Below are 19,389 nucleotides of genomic sequence, written 5' to 3'. Positions count from 1 at the left end.
TATATATACAGTGGGTAAAAAAAGTATTTAGTCAGCCACCAATTGTGCAAGTTCTCCCACTTAAAAAGATGAGAGAGGCCTGTAATTTTCATCATTGGTATACCTCAACTATGAGAGACAAAATGAGAAAATAAATTCCAGAAAATCACATTGTAGGATTTTTAAATAATTTATTTGCAAATTATGGTGGAAAATAAGTATTTGGTCAATAACACAATTTCATCTCAATACTTTGTTATATACACCTTTTGTTGGCAATGACAGAGGTCAAATGTTTTCTGTAAGTCTTCACAAGGTTTTCACACACTGTTGCTGGTATTTTGGCCCATTCCTCCATGCAGATCTCCTCTAGAGCAGTAATGTTTTGGGGCTGTCGCTGGGCAACATGGATTTTCAACTCCCTCCAAAGATTTTCTATGGGGTTGAGATCTGGAGACTGGCTAGGCCACTCCAGGACCTTGAAATGCTTCTTACGAAGCCACTCCTTCGTTTCCCGGGTGGTGTGTTTGGGATCATTGTCATGCTGAAAGACCCAGCCACGTTTCATCTTCAATGCCCTTGCTGATGGAAGGAGGTTTTCACTCAAAATCTCACGATACATGGCCCCATTCATTCTTTCGTTTACATGGATCAGTCGTCCTGGTCCCTTTGCAGAAAAACAGCCCCAAAGCATGATGTTTCCACCCCCATGCTTCACAGTAGGTATGGTGTTCTTTGGATGCAACTCAGCATCCTTTCTTCTCCAAACATGACAAGTTGAGTTTTTACCAAAAAGTTCTATTTTGGTTTCATCTGACCATATGACATTCTCCCAATCCTCTTCTGGATCATCCAAATGCTCTCTAGCAAACTTCAGACGGGCCTGGACATGTACTGGCTTAAGCAGGGGGGCACGTCTGGCACTGCAGGATTTGAGTCCCTGGCGGCGCAGTGTGTTACTGATGGTAGCCTTTGTTACTTTGGTCCCAGCTCTCTGTAGGTCATTCACTAGGTCCCCCCGTGTGGTTCTGGGATTTTTGCTCTCAGTTCTTGTGATCATTTTGACCCCACGGGGTGAGATCTTGCGTGGAGCCCCAGATCGAGGGAGATTATCAGTGGTCTTGTATGTCTTCCATTTTCTAATAATTGCTCCCACAGTTGATTTCTTCACACCAAGCTGTTTACCTATTGCAGATTCAGTCTTCCCATCCTGGTGCAGGTCTACAATTTTGTTTCTGGTGTCCTTTGACAGTCTTTGGTCTTGGCCATGGTGAAGTTTGGAGTGTGACTGTTTGAGGTTGTGGACAGGTGTCTTTTATACTGATAACGAGTTCAAACAGATACCATTAATACAGGTAACGAGTGGAGGACAGAGGAGCCTCTTAAAGAAGAAGTTACAGGTCTGTGAGAGCCAGAAATCTTGCTTGTTTGTAGGTGACCAAATACTTATTTTACAGAGGAATTTACCAATTAATTCTTTAAAAATCCTACAATGTGATTTTCTGGATTTTTTTTCTCATTTTGTCTCTCATAGTTGAGGTATACCTATGATGAAAATTACAGGCCTCTCTCATCTTTTTAAGTGGGAGAACTTGCACAATTGGTGGCTGACTAAATACTTTTTTGCCCCACTGTATAATAAGAGGTAATATAATATATAATAAAAGCAAAAAGCCAATAAAAAAAATCAACGAGAATGCCTCACCATCTAATAACATCTAATAACAAACATGTCCTGTTTTAATAGCACAGGAAAGAAAACAGAAATGTTAACAGCATTGTTCTGAAATGGTGTAGCAGAGTGGATGTTATCATAACCATGTGACAAGCAGGGGTCCAAATCAGCTGATGCCTGAACAAAAATCCCCAGTATCACTTATTGAATTCCATATTCTCAATCCCTAACCACCCTCTTAAAGTCCATTCAAGTGAGGATAAGACTTGAGTCAATTTAACATCCTGTTGTCTCCTAACATGTGACCAAAGAGGCATGCAAGCGAGCCAAACCCTGCAGTTATTTCCATTAACAGAGGAACAAATGACAAAAAATATGCACCATTCTAGCTGTATTTTTCCTTAAATAGCGCTGCTTTCCATTTTCATCTTTCTTCTATAACGCACTGGACCTCTCTCAGTTCTGTAGAACTCCCCTCTTCATCGCCAAGCCCTTGGAAGCAATGTTATTCGCTTCAAACACTTAATGACAAGACTAAACGCAGAAGATTTTCCGCCAAGTAGCCGTCACTTCGAGCATAAAAAGCACTGGAAGTATTTTTTCCCCCCACTCTCTCTCAGATTTTCTCGGCTTCAGAAATGGCCAACATCAGATCTACCCCTCTGTAACAAATCTAGTGTATGGGAGCCTTTACAATGACTTCATATGTTGAACTAAAGCCTTAATAAATAACGAAGTTTAACAGAACGACTTCTTTGGGTTTCAGTACAGCGTGCCGTGGTTGTGTTTAAAGCCCTGGCGAGAACAAAGATATTTTAATCTGAGTATTCAAATCCCTGCAGGCTGTCCGATTCGAGCAGGACCCCTCATGTTAAACTTTCAAAGACAAGAGCATGGTTTTTTAGCAGAAAACTGTGTTTTGGAGCAATCAGAGAAGCCCAAGGACATCCATTAAAGTCATTGGGAGTCATTTACTCAATTGTATTACTCACTGTCAGTTTGTTCACCCATCTTGTCAACTGCTATTATGTAAACAGCTCTATCGTCTTTTACAAAACAGCATTCAGTAACCCAGCATTTTTCCAACAGGAAGTCATGCACGTAAACTGGAGCCTCTCTTTTTTTAACTGGCAGCATGTATGGAAAAGCGAACTGCACGCAAACCCACTGTTGTTTGAATATGCCATTCAAACACAAACTCTCAGTACAGCTCCATTTAACATATTTTTTATATTATTTAAATACAATCTCACAGATTTATAAAAAAAAAACAAAATCAGTGCAGAAAATTGAAAATAGCATTTTTCATTCAGAAAATGTACACTGCTTTAAAGGGATTTACTCTTATCTCATTACCCTCAAGTTGCTCTAAATCTGTATGAGTTTCTTTGTTCGTTAGAGCATAAAATAAGATATTTTTAAGAATGTTGGTAACCAAACAGTTGACGCTAGCCATTGACTTCCATAATATGGAAACTACTTTGCAAATCCATGGCTACCAGCAACTGTTTAATTACCAACATTCTTCAAAATATCTTCTTTTGTGCTCTACAGAACAAAGAAACTCAAATACGTTTAAAATGGCATGAGGGTGAGTAAATGATGACAGAATTTTCATTTTTGAGTGAATGTAAACAGATTGGAGAAAGACCGCCATTTACAGACAGTAATTACATGCACAGTTGAGGTTTTCTAACCGTCAGCCAAAAGTGGGGCGAATCGCTGTTTTGGATATCACAGCAGCCTTTTTGAAAAAATAAGTTACTGACACAAGCAGGCGGACTGTGACGGACTCAGACCTCAGTGTAAAAACAGGCTTTCAGTTCATCTGAGAGTTCTACTCTATCATACAACAAGCTCTCGACTCTCAACATGACAGGCTAAAAGCCACGAGTGTCTGTTTCAATCACCAGCTCATAGTCACTCTTTCCTGTTTGTACACCAACAGAGAAAGCTGCTTGCGCTCATACAGCATCCCATCGTCAGTCAGGTAATGAAGACGAGGGTCTTGTTTGGGACCACAGACTCAATTACTGAATTATTAGCCATCAATCCTCCATTCGTTCATTCTTTCTTCACTCAATTATGCCAATGCAATTAATCTTTATTTGAATAAATAAGCAGTAATCAGCCTCTAAACGTTAAGGTCAGAAACATGCTTTACACAAGTATGCAAATGTTTGGTCAGTGCATTGCAAGAATGTAGTCAGAGTTGGGAATCGAAAATCAATTCCAATTCCCGAATACTTACGGTATACTTAAGGTCAGGAATCGGATACTTGGTGTAAAATTAAATTTTCAATTCCGCCTTTCAATTTTTGTGTTCGCACCTTTTATTTTTAGCTGCCGAAAAGTGGCTGTTAAAAATGTATTTGTCTTTGAATCATTCATTCAAGAGATTCGTTCAAAAACACTGATTCATTCACTAATGAAACAAGTAAATCTTGAGTGAGTCACTAAATCATTCCAATGAGATTTTTAGTTGTCTAATATTTTTTCTTCAGAATTGTGAGAGAACTACAACCTCCATTTAAAAAAAGTCTCTATTTATCCAGAATCATGCAGCTCTATTTTGCAAACAAACGACTCTTAATCGAGTCCAGTTTTTTATGTAGCTGGCTGATTTTTACCATTGGTATTCAGCAGCAATTAAATGTTTTGCAAAAAGACACATAAAATAAATATGTTTGATATCTAAATGTTTGACTTCGTTTTTTTAAACCACATTGAAATCGAAAATGGGAATCGATAAGAATCGGAATTGATATGCAGAATCGAAATCGGAATTGGAATTGATCAAATGACATAAATGACACCCAACCCTAGTGGTAGTGTTGTAATGCTAAACATTAATTTTTGCATTATTGTGGGAGTAACAAATCTCAAGTTACCTTTAAACTGATCAGTTTGACCAGTATTTTTACAGAATTCCACACTTTTCAACTTCGGCTATTGCTTATTTATTATCAGGTCTAAATAGCACCATTTAATAGGACTGTACAAAAAAAAATATTACACTTTTTAAAAAACAGGTAATCATAAGTTTGAAATCTGGAATTTAATATTTGACAAAAATGGAAACAAATCTGCAATTCATCATAAATATAATGATTAAAACAGTAATCAAAATAATAATTATTAATATTTTTCTATAGTAAAACAGATATTAATTACAAATGACTTCTGCATGCTGGTTATCAAACAATAACTCTAAATTAGGGCTGTGCAATTAATCGCATGCGAATGTCATGCGCATCTCGTCAGTAAAGCCGGTTCCGTGATTGGTAGTAAATCGCCATCACCTGCTTTCAGATGGAGCGGCATTTAATACACAGAGCCGTAGTTCACTGACAAGCTAGACAATATCGCGTTCATAATCGCAGATGAATCGCATTCGATTATGAACGCGATATTGCCTAGCTTGTCAGTGAACTACGGCTCTGTGTATTAAATGCCGCTCCATCTGAAAGCAGGTGATGGCGATTTACTACCAATCACGGAACCGGCTTTACTGATGAGATGCGCTTGACAATGGCATGCAATTAATTGCACAGCCCTACTCTAAATATAAAAATACAATCTATATCGCTATCAGTCATAAAAATGCAATACTGGTCAATCTCTACCTGAAAGAATGAAACAACGCACAAAAACATGTGTATGTGAAATCACATACTTGCGTAGAGTTTGTTTCACACTATACCGTTTCTTTAAAATCTACTTACCGAATTCATCACACACGCTCTCGTTCTCCACCAGCGTGGGGTGCTCAAAAGTGTCCCTGCAGTACAGGATCTGGGTGTTGTTGGTGAGGGAGGCGATTCCCCCCAGGGCCAGTACCACATGGTCCGTCAGGAAGGAGGTGGGCCGCTCACGAAGCCGCGCGATGATGGAGCGGTACCGACAGTATTGAGGGTAACTCAGTACCAGAACTTTCTTCTCCTCCACATCCTCACCTAAACACAAGAAAGTGCAATTCATTTTTTAAAAGAGACTACTGTTATTTCTGGCACACAACAGCAACTCAAAATAATGTTTGACTGAAAAAAAAAATGGTGTAGGATTTACTCCGAAGCAATTTTCACTCAGAAATTGCTAGCAAATTTCACAAATAACCAAGGCCATAACCATAACCAAAGCATAAAGAAATAGAATGGTGAAGGGAATTCAATGTCTAATTCTAGTTGGAATGTAACATTTTTCAACCATTTGCTAATAATATTTGAAAGAATAGTTGACACATGCACTTTTATTTGTATGCCTAATATGTCGAAAACGCAAAACGTTTCTTGCCTCGTCACATTCAGTAAGGAAGTATATAAATCACATAAATGATATTACATTTTAAATCCAAAACGGCCATATTTGAGTTTGCATTACTGGATATTACTAGACGTTTAACATTTATATCATAAAGCAGTTGTCAAATAATAAACGTTTCACTACTTCCATCTTACCTCGCTCTCTATTTTAATGTTAAAACTAGTGTTGTCAAACGATTAATCGCGATTAATCACATCCAAAATAAACTTTTTTTTTTTTTTTTTTACATATTACATGTATATATAAATACATACAGTATATATTTTGAAAATATTTACGTTTATACATTTATATATTCATATTCTTATATTTTATATTATATCGAAATATATTTAATATATAAACATAACATATTTTTCTTAAATATATACATGCATGTGTTTGTATTTATATATACATAATAAATATACACAGTATACGCACATATATTATGTAAACAAAAACTTTTATTTTGGATGCGATTAATTGCAATTAAACGTTTGACAGCACTAGTTAAATGGATACTTTTCACTAAAATTCACGCACAAAGTTGTACATAAAAGCTGTAAAGTTATAAATCAAGTTTTAAAGTTAGTATATAAAACATTATTGAAATATATATATATATATATTTTTTAATGATATTCTAGTCTTATTACGTTAACATTTCAATGCTTAAATTAATGTGTTACTTGCCATTTCTTTGTAATTAATTGTGAAATTTACTAGCAATTTCTGAGTGACAATATTTCCAGTACACTTAGAACAAATTCAAGCAGAACAGTAAATGTCAAGACAGTGAGCCTGTGCTCACTTTATATTTCATAGTTTTACACATTTACAGGTGTAAACTATTATTTACACCATTGATTCCGATATTATTCTTTCCATGAAATGAAAACGGTGGCTACTGCACTCTCATACCATCATTTCATGACATCAACTCAATCCAACTCGTTTATTTCAAAGACAATGTTTGACATCATTCGATGAGTCAGAAGGCTACACAATGGCATACAGCACAAAGACCATTGATGAATCATATGCTCTCTAACATTAGCTTCGCAGTTATGATAATTCAACCCAAATCGAAGCACTGTAACTTCATATAGCTAATCTTATTCTATAATGGAGGAGAGCTGCTCCCAGGGGTCCGGATATAGATTTGTGGGCTATTATGTTTTACTACAGCCTGAGCTGCTGGTTTAACATGACAGCTCTCTGTTAGGATTGGCAATATAAAAGATTCTGGGCAGGAAGCCACGTCACTCAGTTCTTGGAGATCAGAGATCTGAGCAATAGCATTCGCCTGTTAGTCTTCCCATCAGAACTCGAAAAAACTGATTCAAAGTATCATCGCATCTCTCAACCTCAAAAACCTGACATCTCGGCATACAAGCTCTCGTAATATGACATGTGAGTTGCAAACCTCAGACGATGGTGTCCTTGGAGAGAACTAGCTTTATTCACACACAACGACCGCAAACATTCTCCTGCTGAGAGCCATAAACACATCTTTTACATGTAATTTCTGCAACACTAGCATCGCCAAATATAATGATTGTTTTCAAACGGGTTTCTTGCCCCAACTGCCACTGGTCACACGCTCATTATTACAATATCACATGATCCTGCAAAAATCATTCTAATATGCTGATTTGGTGCTGAAGAAATATTTCTTATTACTATCAATGGTGAAAACTGTTGTGCTGCTTAATATTTTTGAGGTTATTAATTCTTTGATGAATAGAAAGTTAGCAATCATAGTAATCATTTGCAACATTATAAATATTCATACTGTCACTTTTAATTAAATGAATGCATCTTTACTAAATAAAAGTATTGATTTAAAAAAAAAAAAAAAAAAAAAACATTTGAACGGTGATGTGTAGATTTGTTTTTATATGTGACCCTGGAGCACAAAACCAGTCTTAAGTCGCTGGGGTATATTTGTAGCAATAGCCAAAAAGACATTGTATGGGTCAAAATTATAGATTTTTCTTTTATGCCAAAAATCATTAGGACATTAAGTAAAGATCATGGTCCATGAAGATACATTTTTTCCAAAATTGTATTTTTGATTAGTAATATATATTGCTAAGAACTTCATTTGGAGAACTTTAAAGGTGATTTTCTCAATATTTCGTTTTTTTTGCACCCTCAGATTCCAGATTTTCAAATAGTTGTATCTTCCAAATATTGTTCTATCCTAACAAACCATACATCAATGGAAAGCTTATTTATTCAGCTTTCAGATGATGTATAAATCTCAATTTCGAAAAATTGACCCTTATGACTGGTTTTGTGGTCCAGGGTCACATATATAATGTTTGTCATCTTTTAAATAGCATTTATTTTAAACATTTAAAACAACAAAACTGCACAAATCACTGTATTTAGACATTCCCAGACATTTTCATAACAGCCTTTTATTTGATTAAAAATTGAATTTGTTATTTAGTTTGACCTCCTGAGCTGCACGAATAACATTTTCCGAAGGTTAAGCGCCTCTTTTCATTAACAGTCTGTTGAAAAGAAAAACAATTGAACTTGATTTGTTAACAGTTTCAAGACCCATTTAAGACCCCGCAGTATTCCCCTCTTTTACTTGCAATTAGCACAACCGAGGTTTGTCTCAAAATATCCGTCTTTTAAGGGCCGCACTGCGCCGTGCTAATCACGCAGGGATCCAATGTACATTTTCTTGATTAGATTTGGCTTTGGGCTGCAGAAGAGGTCAGAAACCAGCTCTACATCCACACTGTTAATAACATCTAACCTTTTCTAAAGAAAGGATTTCTTATGTTTAGCAATTTAATTGGCTAGGACGACACTATGATTAGAGAGCACTGAAATCGCATTATGCAATTTTCCAGTAACTTTGACGAGAAGCCTTTGTGAGGAGGAAGGGGGAAAACGCACACAGGTAGGGCACCAATTGTTCGCAAAATCAACAGACTGAAATCTGCATGAGTAATCCTAGCATGTCTCATCAGATCAGAAAGAATGGACATTTTCCGTATGTCAGTTTGCTCCCCATATACTGCTCAAGTGCTCCACAAATGTCAAATGGGCCTCTGTGGGAATATATTTACATAACCACTCGCCGCTGCCAAAGACGACCAATTAAACATAAAACACGGACTTATGTGGTAAAACGCCTCTGAGTTTTAATAATTCATGATATTTTTGTACTATAAAACTTGGTTTGAGGATCTGTGACTGATTTAAATGGCGAATGAAGCCATTTTTTTTTTTCAACAGAACCTTTGTTTTGATGAGATGGAATGAAACTTTTTCATTATTTCAAAAAAGGACAGAATGTCAAGATACAAGAAAGCTCAAGGAGACAGATTGAGAGAGAACCGTATCAAAACACTAATTACAGCCCAAGGTGCATACTTTCAGTATCAAGAAAACGGCAGTGCACTTTTAAGACATGTAACAATTATGACATTTAACATGACAAAGAGCATTATGCAATTTTCCAGTAACACACTTTGACGAGAAGCCTTTGTGAGGAGGAAGGGGGGAAACGCACACAGGTAGGGCACCAATTGTTCGCAAAATCAACAGACTGAAATCTGCATGAGTAATCCTAGCATGTCTCATCAGATCAGAAAGAATGGACGTTTTCCGTATGTCAGTTTGCTCCCTGTATACTGCTCAAGTGCTCCACAAATGTCAAATGGGCCTCTGTGGGAATATATTTACATAACCACTCGCCGCTGCCAAAGACGACCAATTAAACATAAAACACGGACGTATGTGGTAAAACGCCTCTGAGTTTTAATAATTCATGATATTTTTGTACTATAAAACTTGGTTTGAGGATCTGTGACTGATTTAAATGGCGAATGAAGCCATTTTTTTTTTTCAACAGAACCTTTGTTTTGATGAGATGGAATGAAACTTTTTCATTATTTCAAAAAAGGACAGAATGTCAAGATACAAGAAAGCTCAAGGAGACAGATTGAGAGAGAGCATGTGTGTGTGTGTGTGTGTGTGTGTGTGCAGATATTTTTTAATACATGTCTTATTAGAGCTGGGTTCAGCATAATCAGTCTTTCCCTAATTATTATTCACAGCCGCGACCTCTAATGAGTCAAATAACATCCATCTATTAATATTGCGGGCTGCTGAGATTCTGCGCCCCTGTTGGGTTATTAAAGTGGTTCTGATACTTCAATATGCCTGATGTGAGAGCCCGAACAGATTACAACATACACTACCCGAGCAATATTGATCGCCATGTTGTAAATACAGAATAACAATGAACAGAAATATCTGGAGGTGGAAAGGACAAAAGAAGGGCTGCAGAAAAATCGTATTGTAATTATTTGGATTTGAAAAGCAATCTGTTATTATTTAACATCTCATATTGCTGCTGTTTAGATACAGACAAGAATAAAAGTCATTGAAACCAAGGCTTGTATATTAAAGTCTTTGTGCCAATAGAAAGACTTTCTGTAATAGCATCAACAAATGGAACTGCAAAAATGATTTTTAAATTAATAATTTAGACACTATACTCATCTGCCATTGGTCAACAAAACAAATAGCCCCACCTCAAACTCATGCTATTGGCTGAAGCAATGTTGCTGTGTTGCTATGATCCTCATACAAACAGATGAGCAATGTTTTGATAGCGTTTACAATTTTCTGGAAAATCAACATGTGAACATTTTAATATAAAAAAATATATATATATATCTTTCAAATTAGTTAACTGACGTGGGAAAAGAATCCAGCCCTCACTGTAATTGCATTGCAGTGTTATTTTTAGTATTATTTATGTGTTATTATAGTAATAATTAATATTTTGTATTAATAAATACAAAAATAAAGTTTTTTTTATATTTTCAGTTTATTTTAATTAGAATTTTTATTAATTGTGTTATGTGCATTTGCCCTTTTTATTAGGTTTTTAATATTTCTATTTCGCTTTAATATATATTTGATTTCAGTTTTAGCTTTAGTGATTTTAATACTTCAGCTGAAACTAATATAGTTAATAATCACAACACTGTCACTTAATAACATTTTCATAAAAATAAGCCATTAAGATTTTTTTTTTCAGACTACATGTAAAGCAGGAAGACCCCAGAAGTACATTTTAGCATAAGTACTTATTACAGAAATAATAAACAATGTGTGAAACTTGTGTTTGTTTGCCTCTTTATTATGAATGCTTCTTGTATTTCTCATTTGTAAGTCGCTTGGGATAAAAGTGTTTGTTAAATTAATAAATGTAAATGTAATGAAATATTAGAAGCAAATTCAGATCTCTTTTCAGTCCACTTAAACTCAATCCATTGTCTTTGATTACATTATTGCAATATCATGGACCGCAGAATGTCACAGAATTTTGGATGGATACCTCAAAAGTAGGTAAGGTATATTAAAGTAGATAAGTACACTTAAATCAAAATGCAATATAGACTAGTGTCTGTGAACATTAAGCCGCAAAGACACCATTTAAATATGAATCCTGCATGTTCTGCGTGTCTCTGTGTGAAAGAATGGAGCAGTAGAGCGGTTTTGTTTACTACACACATCAGCCTCTGCCGTCTCAATATACGAGTACATGAACACAAGAACATAACTGCTCTAAGAGTCACTTTAGCATTTTACAGTTTCTTTTGAGTAAAACTATCATCATATCATATACAAAAATAAATAAATATGGGGACGTCATGGCCTGAGGGTTAGAGAGTCGGACTCGTAACCCAAGGTTGCGGGTTCGAGTCTCGTACCGGCAGGGATTGTAGGTGGGGGGAGTGAATGTAAAGTGCTCTCTTCCACCTTCAATACCACGACTGAGGTGAGCAAAAAAATGGCTGCCCACTGCTCTGGGTGTGTGTTCACGGTGTGTGTGTGTTCACTGCTGTGTGTGTGCACTTAGGATGGGACAAATGCAGAGCACTAATTCCTAGTATGGGTAACCATACTTGGCCACATGTCACGTCACTGTCAAACAAAAACCTAAAGGTCAAAATAAAAGTATGGTTTAACTTGAAGAAACTGTGACAGAAATATTACTTAATGTAATGATAGTACTACTATTACTAATAAAATGTTATTAAAACATTATTTTTAAAGGAATATTTACCAGAAAATGTAAATACACAAAACAATATTTCTGGAAACAAATCAATCAATAAAAAAAAATAAAAATAATAATAATACATAATTTAAAAAATAAAATCAATTAATAAGAGATTAATATTTAATGAAAACATTCAAATGGAATCCAGAAAATTAATGGAAAACAGAATTTGGTAAAAATAAAAATGAGGAAAAAAAATGTGTGTGTGTGTGTGTGTGTGTGTGCAGATATTTTTTAATACATGTCTTATTAGAGCTGGGTTCAGCATAATCAGTCTTTCCCTAATTATTATTCACAGCCGCGACCTCTAATGAGTCAAATAACATCCATCTATTAATATTGCGGGCTGCTGAGATTCTGCGCCCCTGTTGGGTTATTAAAGTGGTTCTGATACTTCAATATGCCTGATGTGAGAGCCCGAACAGATTACAACATACACTACCCGAGCAATATTGATCGCCATGTTGTAAATACAGAATAACAATGAACAGAAATATCTGGAGGTGGAAAGGACAAAAGAAGGGCTGCAGAAAAATCGTATTGTAATTATTTGGATTTGAAAAGCAATCTGTTATTATTTAACATCTCATATTGCTGCTGTTTAGATACAGACAAGAATAAAAGTCATTGAAACCAAGGCTTGTATATTAAAGTCTTTGTGCCAATAGAAAGACTTTCTGTAATAGCATCAACAAATGGAACTGCAAAAATGATTTTTAAATTAATAATTTAGACACTATACTCATCTGCCATTGGTCAACAAAACAAATAGCCCCACCTCAAACTCATGCTATTGGCTGAAGCAATGTTGCTGTGTTGCTATGATCCTCATACAAACAGATGAGCAATGTTTTGATAGCGTTTACAATTTTCTGGAAAATCAACATGTGAACATTTTAATATAAAAAAATATATATATATATCTTTCAAATTAGTTAACTGACGTGGGAAAAGAATCCAGCCCTCACTGTAATTGCATTGCAGTGTTATTTTTAGTATTATTTATGTGTTATTATAGTAATAATTAATATTTTGTATTAATAAATACAAAAATAAAGTTTTTTTTATATTTTCAGTTTATTTTAATTAGAATTTTTATTAATTGTGTTATGTGCATTTGCCCTTTTTATTAGGTTTTTAATATTTCTATTTCGCTTTAATATATATTTGATTTCAGTTTTAGCTTTAGTGATTTTAATACTTCAGCTGAAACTAATATAGTTAATAATCACAACACTGTCACTTAATAACATTTTCATAAAAATAAGCCATTAAGATTTTTTTTTTCAGACTACATGTAAAGCAGGAAGACCCCAGAAGTACATTTTAGCATAAGTACTTATTACAGAAATAATAAACAATGTGTGAAACTTGTGTTTGTTTGCCTCTTTATTATGAATGCTTCTTGTATTTCTCATTTGTAAGTCGCTTGGGATAAAAGTGTTTGTTAAATTAATAAATGTAAATGTAATGAAATATTAGAAGCAAATTCAGATCTCTTTTCAGTCCACTTAAACTCAATCCATTGTCTTTGATTACATTATTGCAATATCATGGACCGCAGAATGTCACAGAATTTTGGATGGATACCTCAAAAGTAGGTAAGGTATATTAAAGTAGATAAGTACACTTAAATCAAAATGCAATATAGACTAGTGTCTGTGAACATTAAGCCGCAAAGACACCATTTAAATATGAATCCTGCATGTTCTGCGTGTCTCTGTGTGAAAGAATGGAGCAGTAGAGCGGTTTTGTTTACTACACACATCAGCCTCTGCCGTCTCAATATACGAGTACATGAACACAAGAACATAACTGCTCTAAGAGTCACTTTAGCATTTTACAGTTTCTTTTGAGTAAAACTATCATCATATCATATACAAAAATAAATAAATATGGGGACGTCATGGCCTGAGGGTTAGAGAGTCGGACTCGTAACCCAAGGTTGCGGGTTCGAGTCTCGTACCGGCAGGGATTGTAGGTGGGGGGAGTGAATGTAAAGTGCTCTCTTCCACCTTCAATACCACGACTGAGGTGAGCAAAAAAATGGCTGCCCACTGCTCTGGGTGTGTGTTCACGGTGTGTGTGTGTTCACTGCTGTGTGTGTGCACTTAGGATGGGACAAATGCAGAGCACTAATTCCTAGTATGGGTAACCATACTTGGCCACATGTCACGTCACTGTCAAACAAAAACCTAAAGGTCAAAATAAAAGTATGGTTTAACTTGAAGAAACTGTGACAGAAATATTACTTAATGTAATGATAGTACTACTATTACTAATAAAATGTTATTAAAACATTATTTTTAAAGGAATATTTACCAGAAAATGTAAATACACAAAACAATATTTCTGGAAACAAATCAATCAATAAAAAAAAATAAAAATAATAATAATACATAATTTAAAAAATAAAATCAATTAATAAGAGATTAATATTTAATGAAAACATTCAAATGGAATCCAGAAAATTAATGGAAAACAGAATTTGGTAAAAATAAAAATGAGGAAAAAAAATTATTTTAAAACTTTTAATAAATTGCTGTTTAATATTGTAGAAGAATTAAAATGGGGAAAAAAATGGTATCCAGAAATATTAAAATATATAAAGAATTTGGAATAAAAAATAAAATAGAATTTGGGGAAAAATAAAACAGATTAAATAGGTCCCTATTCTAGGCTGAGTGGGTCACCGTAAACAGGGTTGTCAACGAGAAAATATAAACAGATTCCCCAGTTAACCAATCACCTGTCACGATTTCAGATAAATATATAAAGCTTTTCATATCCAAATGTTCCTAACAGACCCTCCACCAACTCTTGTTCTTCTTCTCCAAGGTCTTGGCTGTCCTAAAAGCCAGAGTAACATTCAAGATTTAACTATTACCCTTCAAACAAGCCTTTCATTGACTCCATGATGGACACAGTATGATATTTTCACCAAACTGAGAGGAAACATTGAATTGAGAGAGTAGGCGCTTGGAAAAACACACTGTTCCTGCACTCAACTACTGAAACGGTTTTTTTTGGCGAGATTGTATGATTGCTGTTTGTGTGCCACAGGAATCGCTCGATAATTAAACCCAATATATTGCGATTCACTTGTGATACAGATGTGGGACGTGGCACAACTCTACCCGTAATTCTATGATATTACTCTTTATTTGATTCCAGCTCGTCCGCGCTGAAATTACCCTGAGCTCATTTTTCCAGGATATCCCCTGATGTCGAAACCATTTGTTGATGATTTATGGCACCTGCCGATATTTTACAGCAGTGGGCATTCGTCCGATATAGCTCCGGCACAATCCGTGTTGCTCCCTAGCAACAAGCCAAAGCACTGATATTCCTACAGAGGGACTGGCTGCAAATATAACTGTCTGTATTATTGATTACCACGCAGCAAACTTTGCATTTAACGGCTCTTGTAAAACATGACAGGCTAGAGCAAATTTGGTTATGTCAAAATGTTCCACTTTCTGAAGAGAGACACGTTGAGCCTATTATTCTAATGATGCCTCTATATAGAAAACTGAATAACAAGGTGCGGCTACATACAGAAGACACTTTCTTTCAGGGAAAGAAAGATCACTTGCCATCATGTGCTCAAGAAAAAGTAAATATAGCAATATAAAAGAATATTCCCCCTATATTTGTCATTATTTTGCAAGCGTTATAACAAAAATAAAAATGAGGAAAAAAAATTATTTTAAAACTTTTAATAAATTGCTGTTTAATATTGTAGAAGAATTAAAATGGGGAAAAAAATGGTATCCAGAAATATTAAAATATATAAAGAATTTGGAATAAAAAATAAAATAGAATTTGGGGAAAAATAAAACAGATTAAATAGGTCCCTATTCTAGGCTGAGTGGGTCACCGTAAACAGGGTTGTCAACGAGAAAATATAAACAGATTCCCCAGTTAACCAATCACCTGTCACGATTTCAGATAAATATATAAAGCTTTTCATATCCAAATGTTCCTAACAGACCCTCCACCAACTCTTGTTCTTCTTCTCCAAGGTCTTGGCTGTCCTAAAAGCCAGAGTAACATTCAAGATTTAACTATTACCCTTCAAACAAGCCTTTCATTGACTCCATGATGGACACAGTATGATATTTTCACCAAACTGAGAGGAAACATTGAATTGAGAGAGTAGGCGCTTGGAAAAACACACTGTTCCTGCACTCAACTACTGAAACGGTTTTTTTTGGCGAGATTGTATGATTGCTGTTTGTGTGCCACAGGAATCGCTCGATAATTAAACCCAATATATTGCGATTCACTTGTGATACAGATGTGGGACGTGGCACAACTCTACCCGTAATTCTATGATATTACTCTTTATTTGATTCCAGCTCGTCCGCGCTGAAATTACCCTGAGCTCATTTTTCCAGGATATCCCCTGATGTCGAAACCATTTGTTGATGATTTATGGCACCTGCCGATATTTTACAGCAGTGGGCATTCGTCCGATATAGCTCCGGCACAATCCGTGTTGCTCCCTAGCAACAAGCCAAAGCACTGATATTCCTACAGAGGGACTGGCTCCAAATATAACTGTCTGTATTATTGATTACCATGCAGCAAACTTTGCATTTAACGGCTCTTGTAAAACATGACAGGCTAGAGCAAATTTGGTTATGTCAAAATGTTCCACTTTCTGAAGAGAGACACGTTGAGCCTATTATTCTAATGATGCCTCTATATAGAAAACTGAATAACAAGGTGCGGCTACATACAGAAGACACTTTCTTTCAGGGAAAGAAAGATCACTTGCCATCATGTGCTCAAGAAAAAGTAAATATAGCAATATAAAAGAATATTCCCCCTATATTTGTCATTATTTTGCAAGCGTTATAACATTAAGCAACACTATCGATGTTGCAATGATTTAAATAGTTTCCTAAACTGTGCAATTAAGACTTGTTTTGCAATGCCTCCTAAAATATATTAATAGAGTTTCTGAACTTAAGTGTTCGTAATGAGTTTGATTAACTGAATCAGTTCAAAGTTTTGATTTGTTTGCATCAAATAAATCATACTGCATATGTAATACATTAAAACTTTTTAGTAACAAACACAAACATTTAATTTTATTTATTTATTTTATTTTATTTTTTGAAAAATATGTATACTTTTATTAGGACACATAAATTGATTAAAAGTATCAGTAAAGATATTTATAAGGTTAAAGAAAAAGATTTGATTTCTATTCATCAAAGATTGTCATATTAGTATAACAATATAATAAACCACATAAAGCAGAACGACAAAGTGTTGATTTGTTTGCATCAAATTACATTGCATATTTAATACATTAAAACGTTTTAGTAACAAAAACTGACATTTATTTATTTATTTTGGAAAAAAAATATTTTATTAGGACACATAAATTGATCAAAAGCGACAGTAAAGATATTTATAATGTTAAGGAAAGATTTGATTTATGTATGTCGATGTTGCAATGATTTAAATAGTTTCCTAAACTGTGCAATTAAGACTTGTTTTGCAATGCCTCCTAAAATATATTAATAGAGTTTCTGAACTTAAGTGTTCAGTAATGAGTTTGATTAACTGAATCAGTTCAAAGTTTTGATTTGTTTGCATCAAATAAATCATACTGCATATGTAATACATTAAAACTTTTTAGTAACAAACACAAACATTTAATTTTATTTATTTATTTTATTTTTTGAAAAATATGTATACTTTTATTAGGACACATAAATTGATTAAAAGTATCAGTAAAGATATTTATAAGGTTAAAGAAAAAGATTTGATTTCTATTCATCAAAGATTGTCATATTAGTATAACAATATAATAAACCACATAAAGCAGAACGACAAAGTGTTGATTTGTTTGCATCAAATTACATTGCATATTTAATACATTAAAACGTTTTAGTAACAAAAACTGACATTTATTTATTTATTTATTTATTTTGGAAAAAAAATATTTTATTAGGACACATAAATTGATCAAAAGCGACAGTAAAGATATTTATAATGTTAAGGAAAGATTTGATTTATGTATATATATATATATATATATATATATATATATATATATAATTATTTATATCAAATTACATTGCATATTTAATACATTAAAACGTTTTAGTAACAAAAACTGACATTTATTTATTTATTTTGGAAAAAAAATATTTTATTAGGACACATAAATTGATCAAAAGCGACAGTAAAGATATTTATAATGTTAAGGAAAGATTTGATTTATGTATATATATATATATATATATATATATATATATATATATAATTAATTATTTCTGAAGAATCATGTGACACTGAACACTGCGTAACGGCTACTGATTTAAATTAATTTAATTCATTAATTCAATGTATTAAATTAATTTAAAATAGAAAACAGTTATTTTAAAATGTAATATTTCACCATTTCAAAATATTTTTTAAATATAAAATATGATATAAATATATTATACAAACAATACAAATGTATACAAAAAGTGTTCCTTGTCATAGCAGCATTCGCATACAGCTCAAAATAAAGGACTTTCTTTATAAGTGCTGCTAATACACTGAAACGCTTTGTTTCTACAGCTGTTCAGTTACTAAGATTATGATATGATTACACAAAAAAACAAACCACACCTAAACCTTTCTAGACTGCATTGAACGTATTTGTGTTCAGTATCTGAAACAGATGCCTTCTTTTTCTAGAGATGTATCTTTCAAGCAACATAAGCATATTTGTGTGCAACATACAGCAGAATGACAGAGCGAGCGGTTCACAGAGTTGTGAACGTGAGTCATGGGAATTGTACGTGTACTGCAAAATTCTCATGAATTGTTCAAGACTTGATATCATGGAACATCTCTCGTACGGGACTACAAAAGATCCGATCTGGCCCTTTGAGCGGCACCCCAGAATTGATCTCCAGTCGAGTCCAAAACAATAGAAATAAAGGAGCTTTCATCTCTGAAATTCATAAGCACGACGGGGACGGATTAACACGTTGCCAGTCTTTGATGCAACCAGAAAAAACAGCCGAGCATAGCTCATTTTTATGAAACAGTAAATGCAAAACAGTATTTAATTCTATGTGTTGAGTCATTAAATCCTGTATATACCGCTCTTCCTGATTAATCCACAAATGTTTTTAATCAATGAATGCATGCAAGAACCCTAACATCCTCGATACAACGTCTTTGCCTGTATTTATTTATTTTAATAACAAATTTCAATATGCAGCAGTCAAACACTGGCGACGAGAGACACGTATGTCAAAGCGATTAACTTGCGCTTGCTCGCGGGAAATGGCAAGTGTATTCTGGG

General features: G+C 34.3%; 1 protein-coding gene across 1 annotated transcript in view; it reads right to left on the bottom strand.

Annotated features, from left to right (window-relative positions):
* arid5b (AT-rich interaction domain 5B) overlaps window positions 1-19,389 on the bottom strand; it is a gene marked incomplete at its 5' end in the record, with an annotated part of 117,042 nt that overhangs the window by 94,316 nt on the left and 3,337 nt on the right. The window contains one exon of the mRNA XM_016283249.1: window positions 5,380-5,610. Coding sequence (XP_016138735.1) covers window positions 5,380-5,610 — 231 coding nt within the window. The remainder of the gene's footprint in view (window positions 1-5,379; window positions 5,611-19,389) is intronic.

Source organism: Sinocyclocheilus grahami, unplaced genomic scaffold, assembly GCF_001515645.1.
Source record: "Sinocyclocheilus grahami isolate Dianchi unplaced genomic scaffold, SAMN03320097.WGS_v1.1 scaffold172.1, whole genome shotgun sequence".
Lineage (NCBI taxonomy): Eukaryota > Metazoa > Chordata > Actinopteri > Cypriniformes > Cyprinidae > Sinocyclocheilus > Sinocyclocheilus grahami.
Note: the sequence above shows the minus strand (reverse complement) of the source record. Positions and strands in the feature narration are given on the sequence as shown.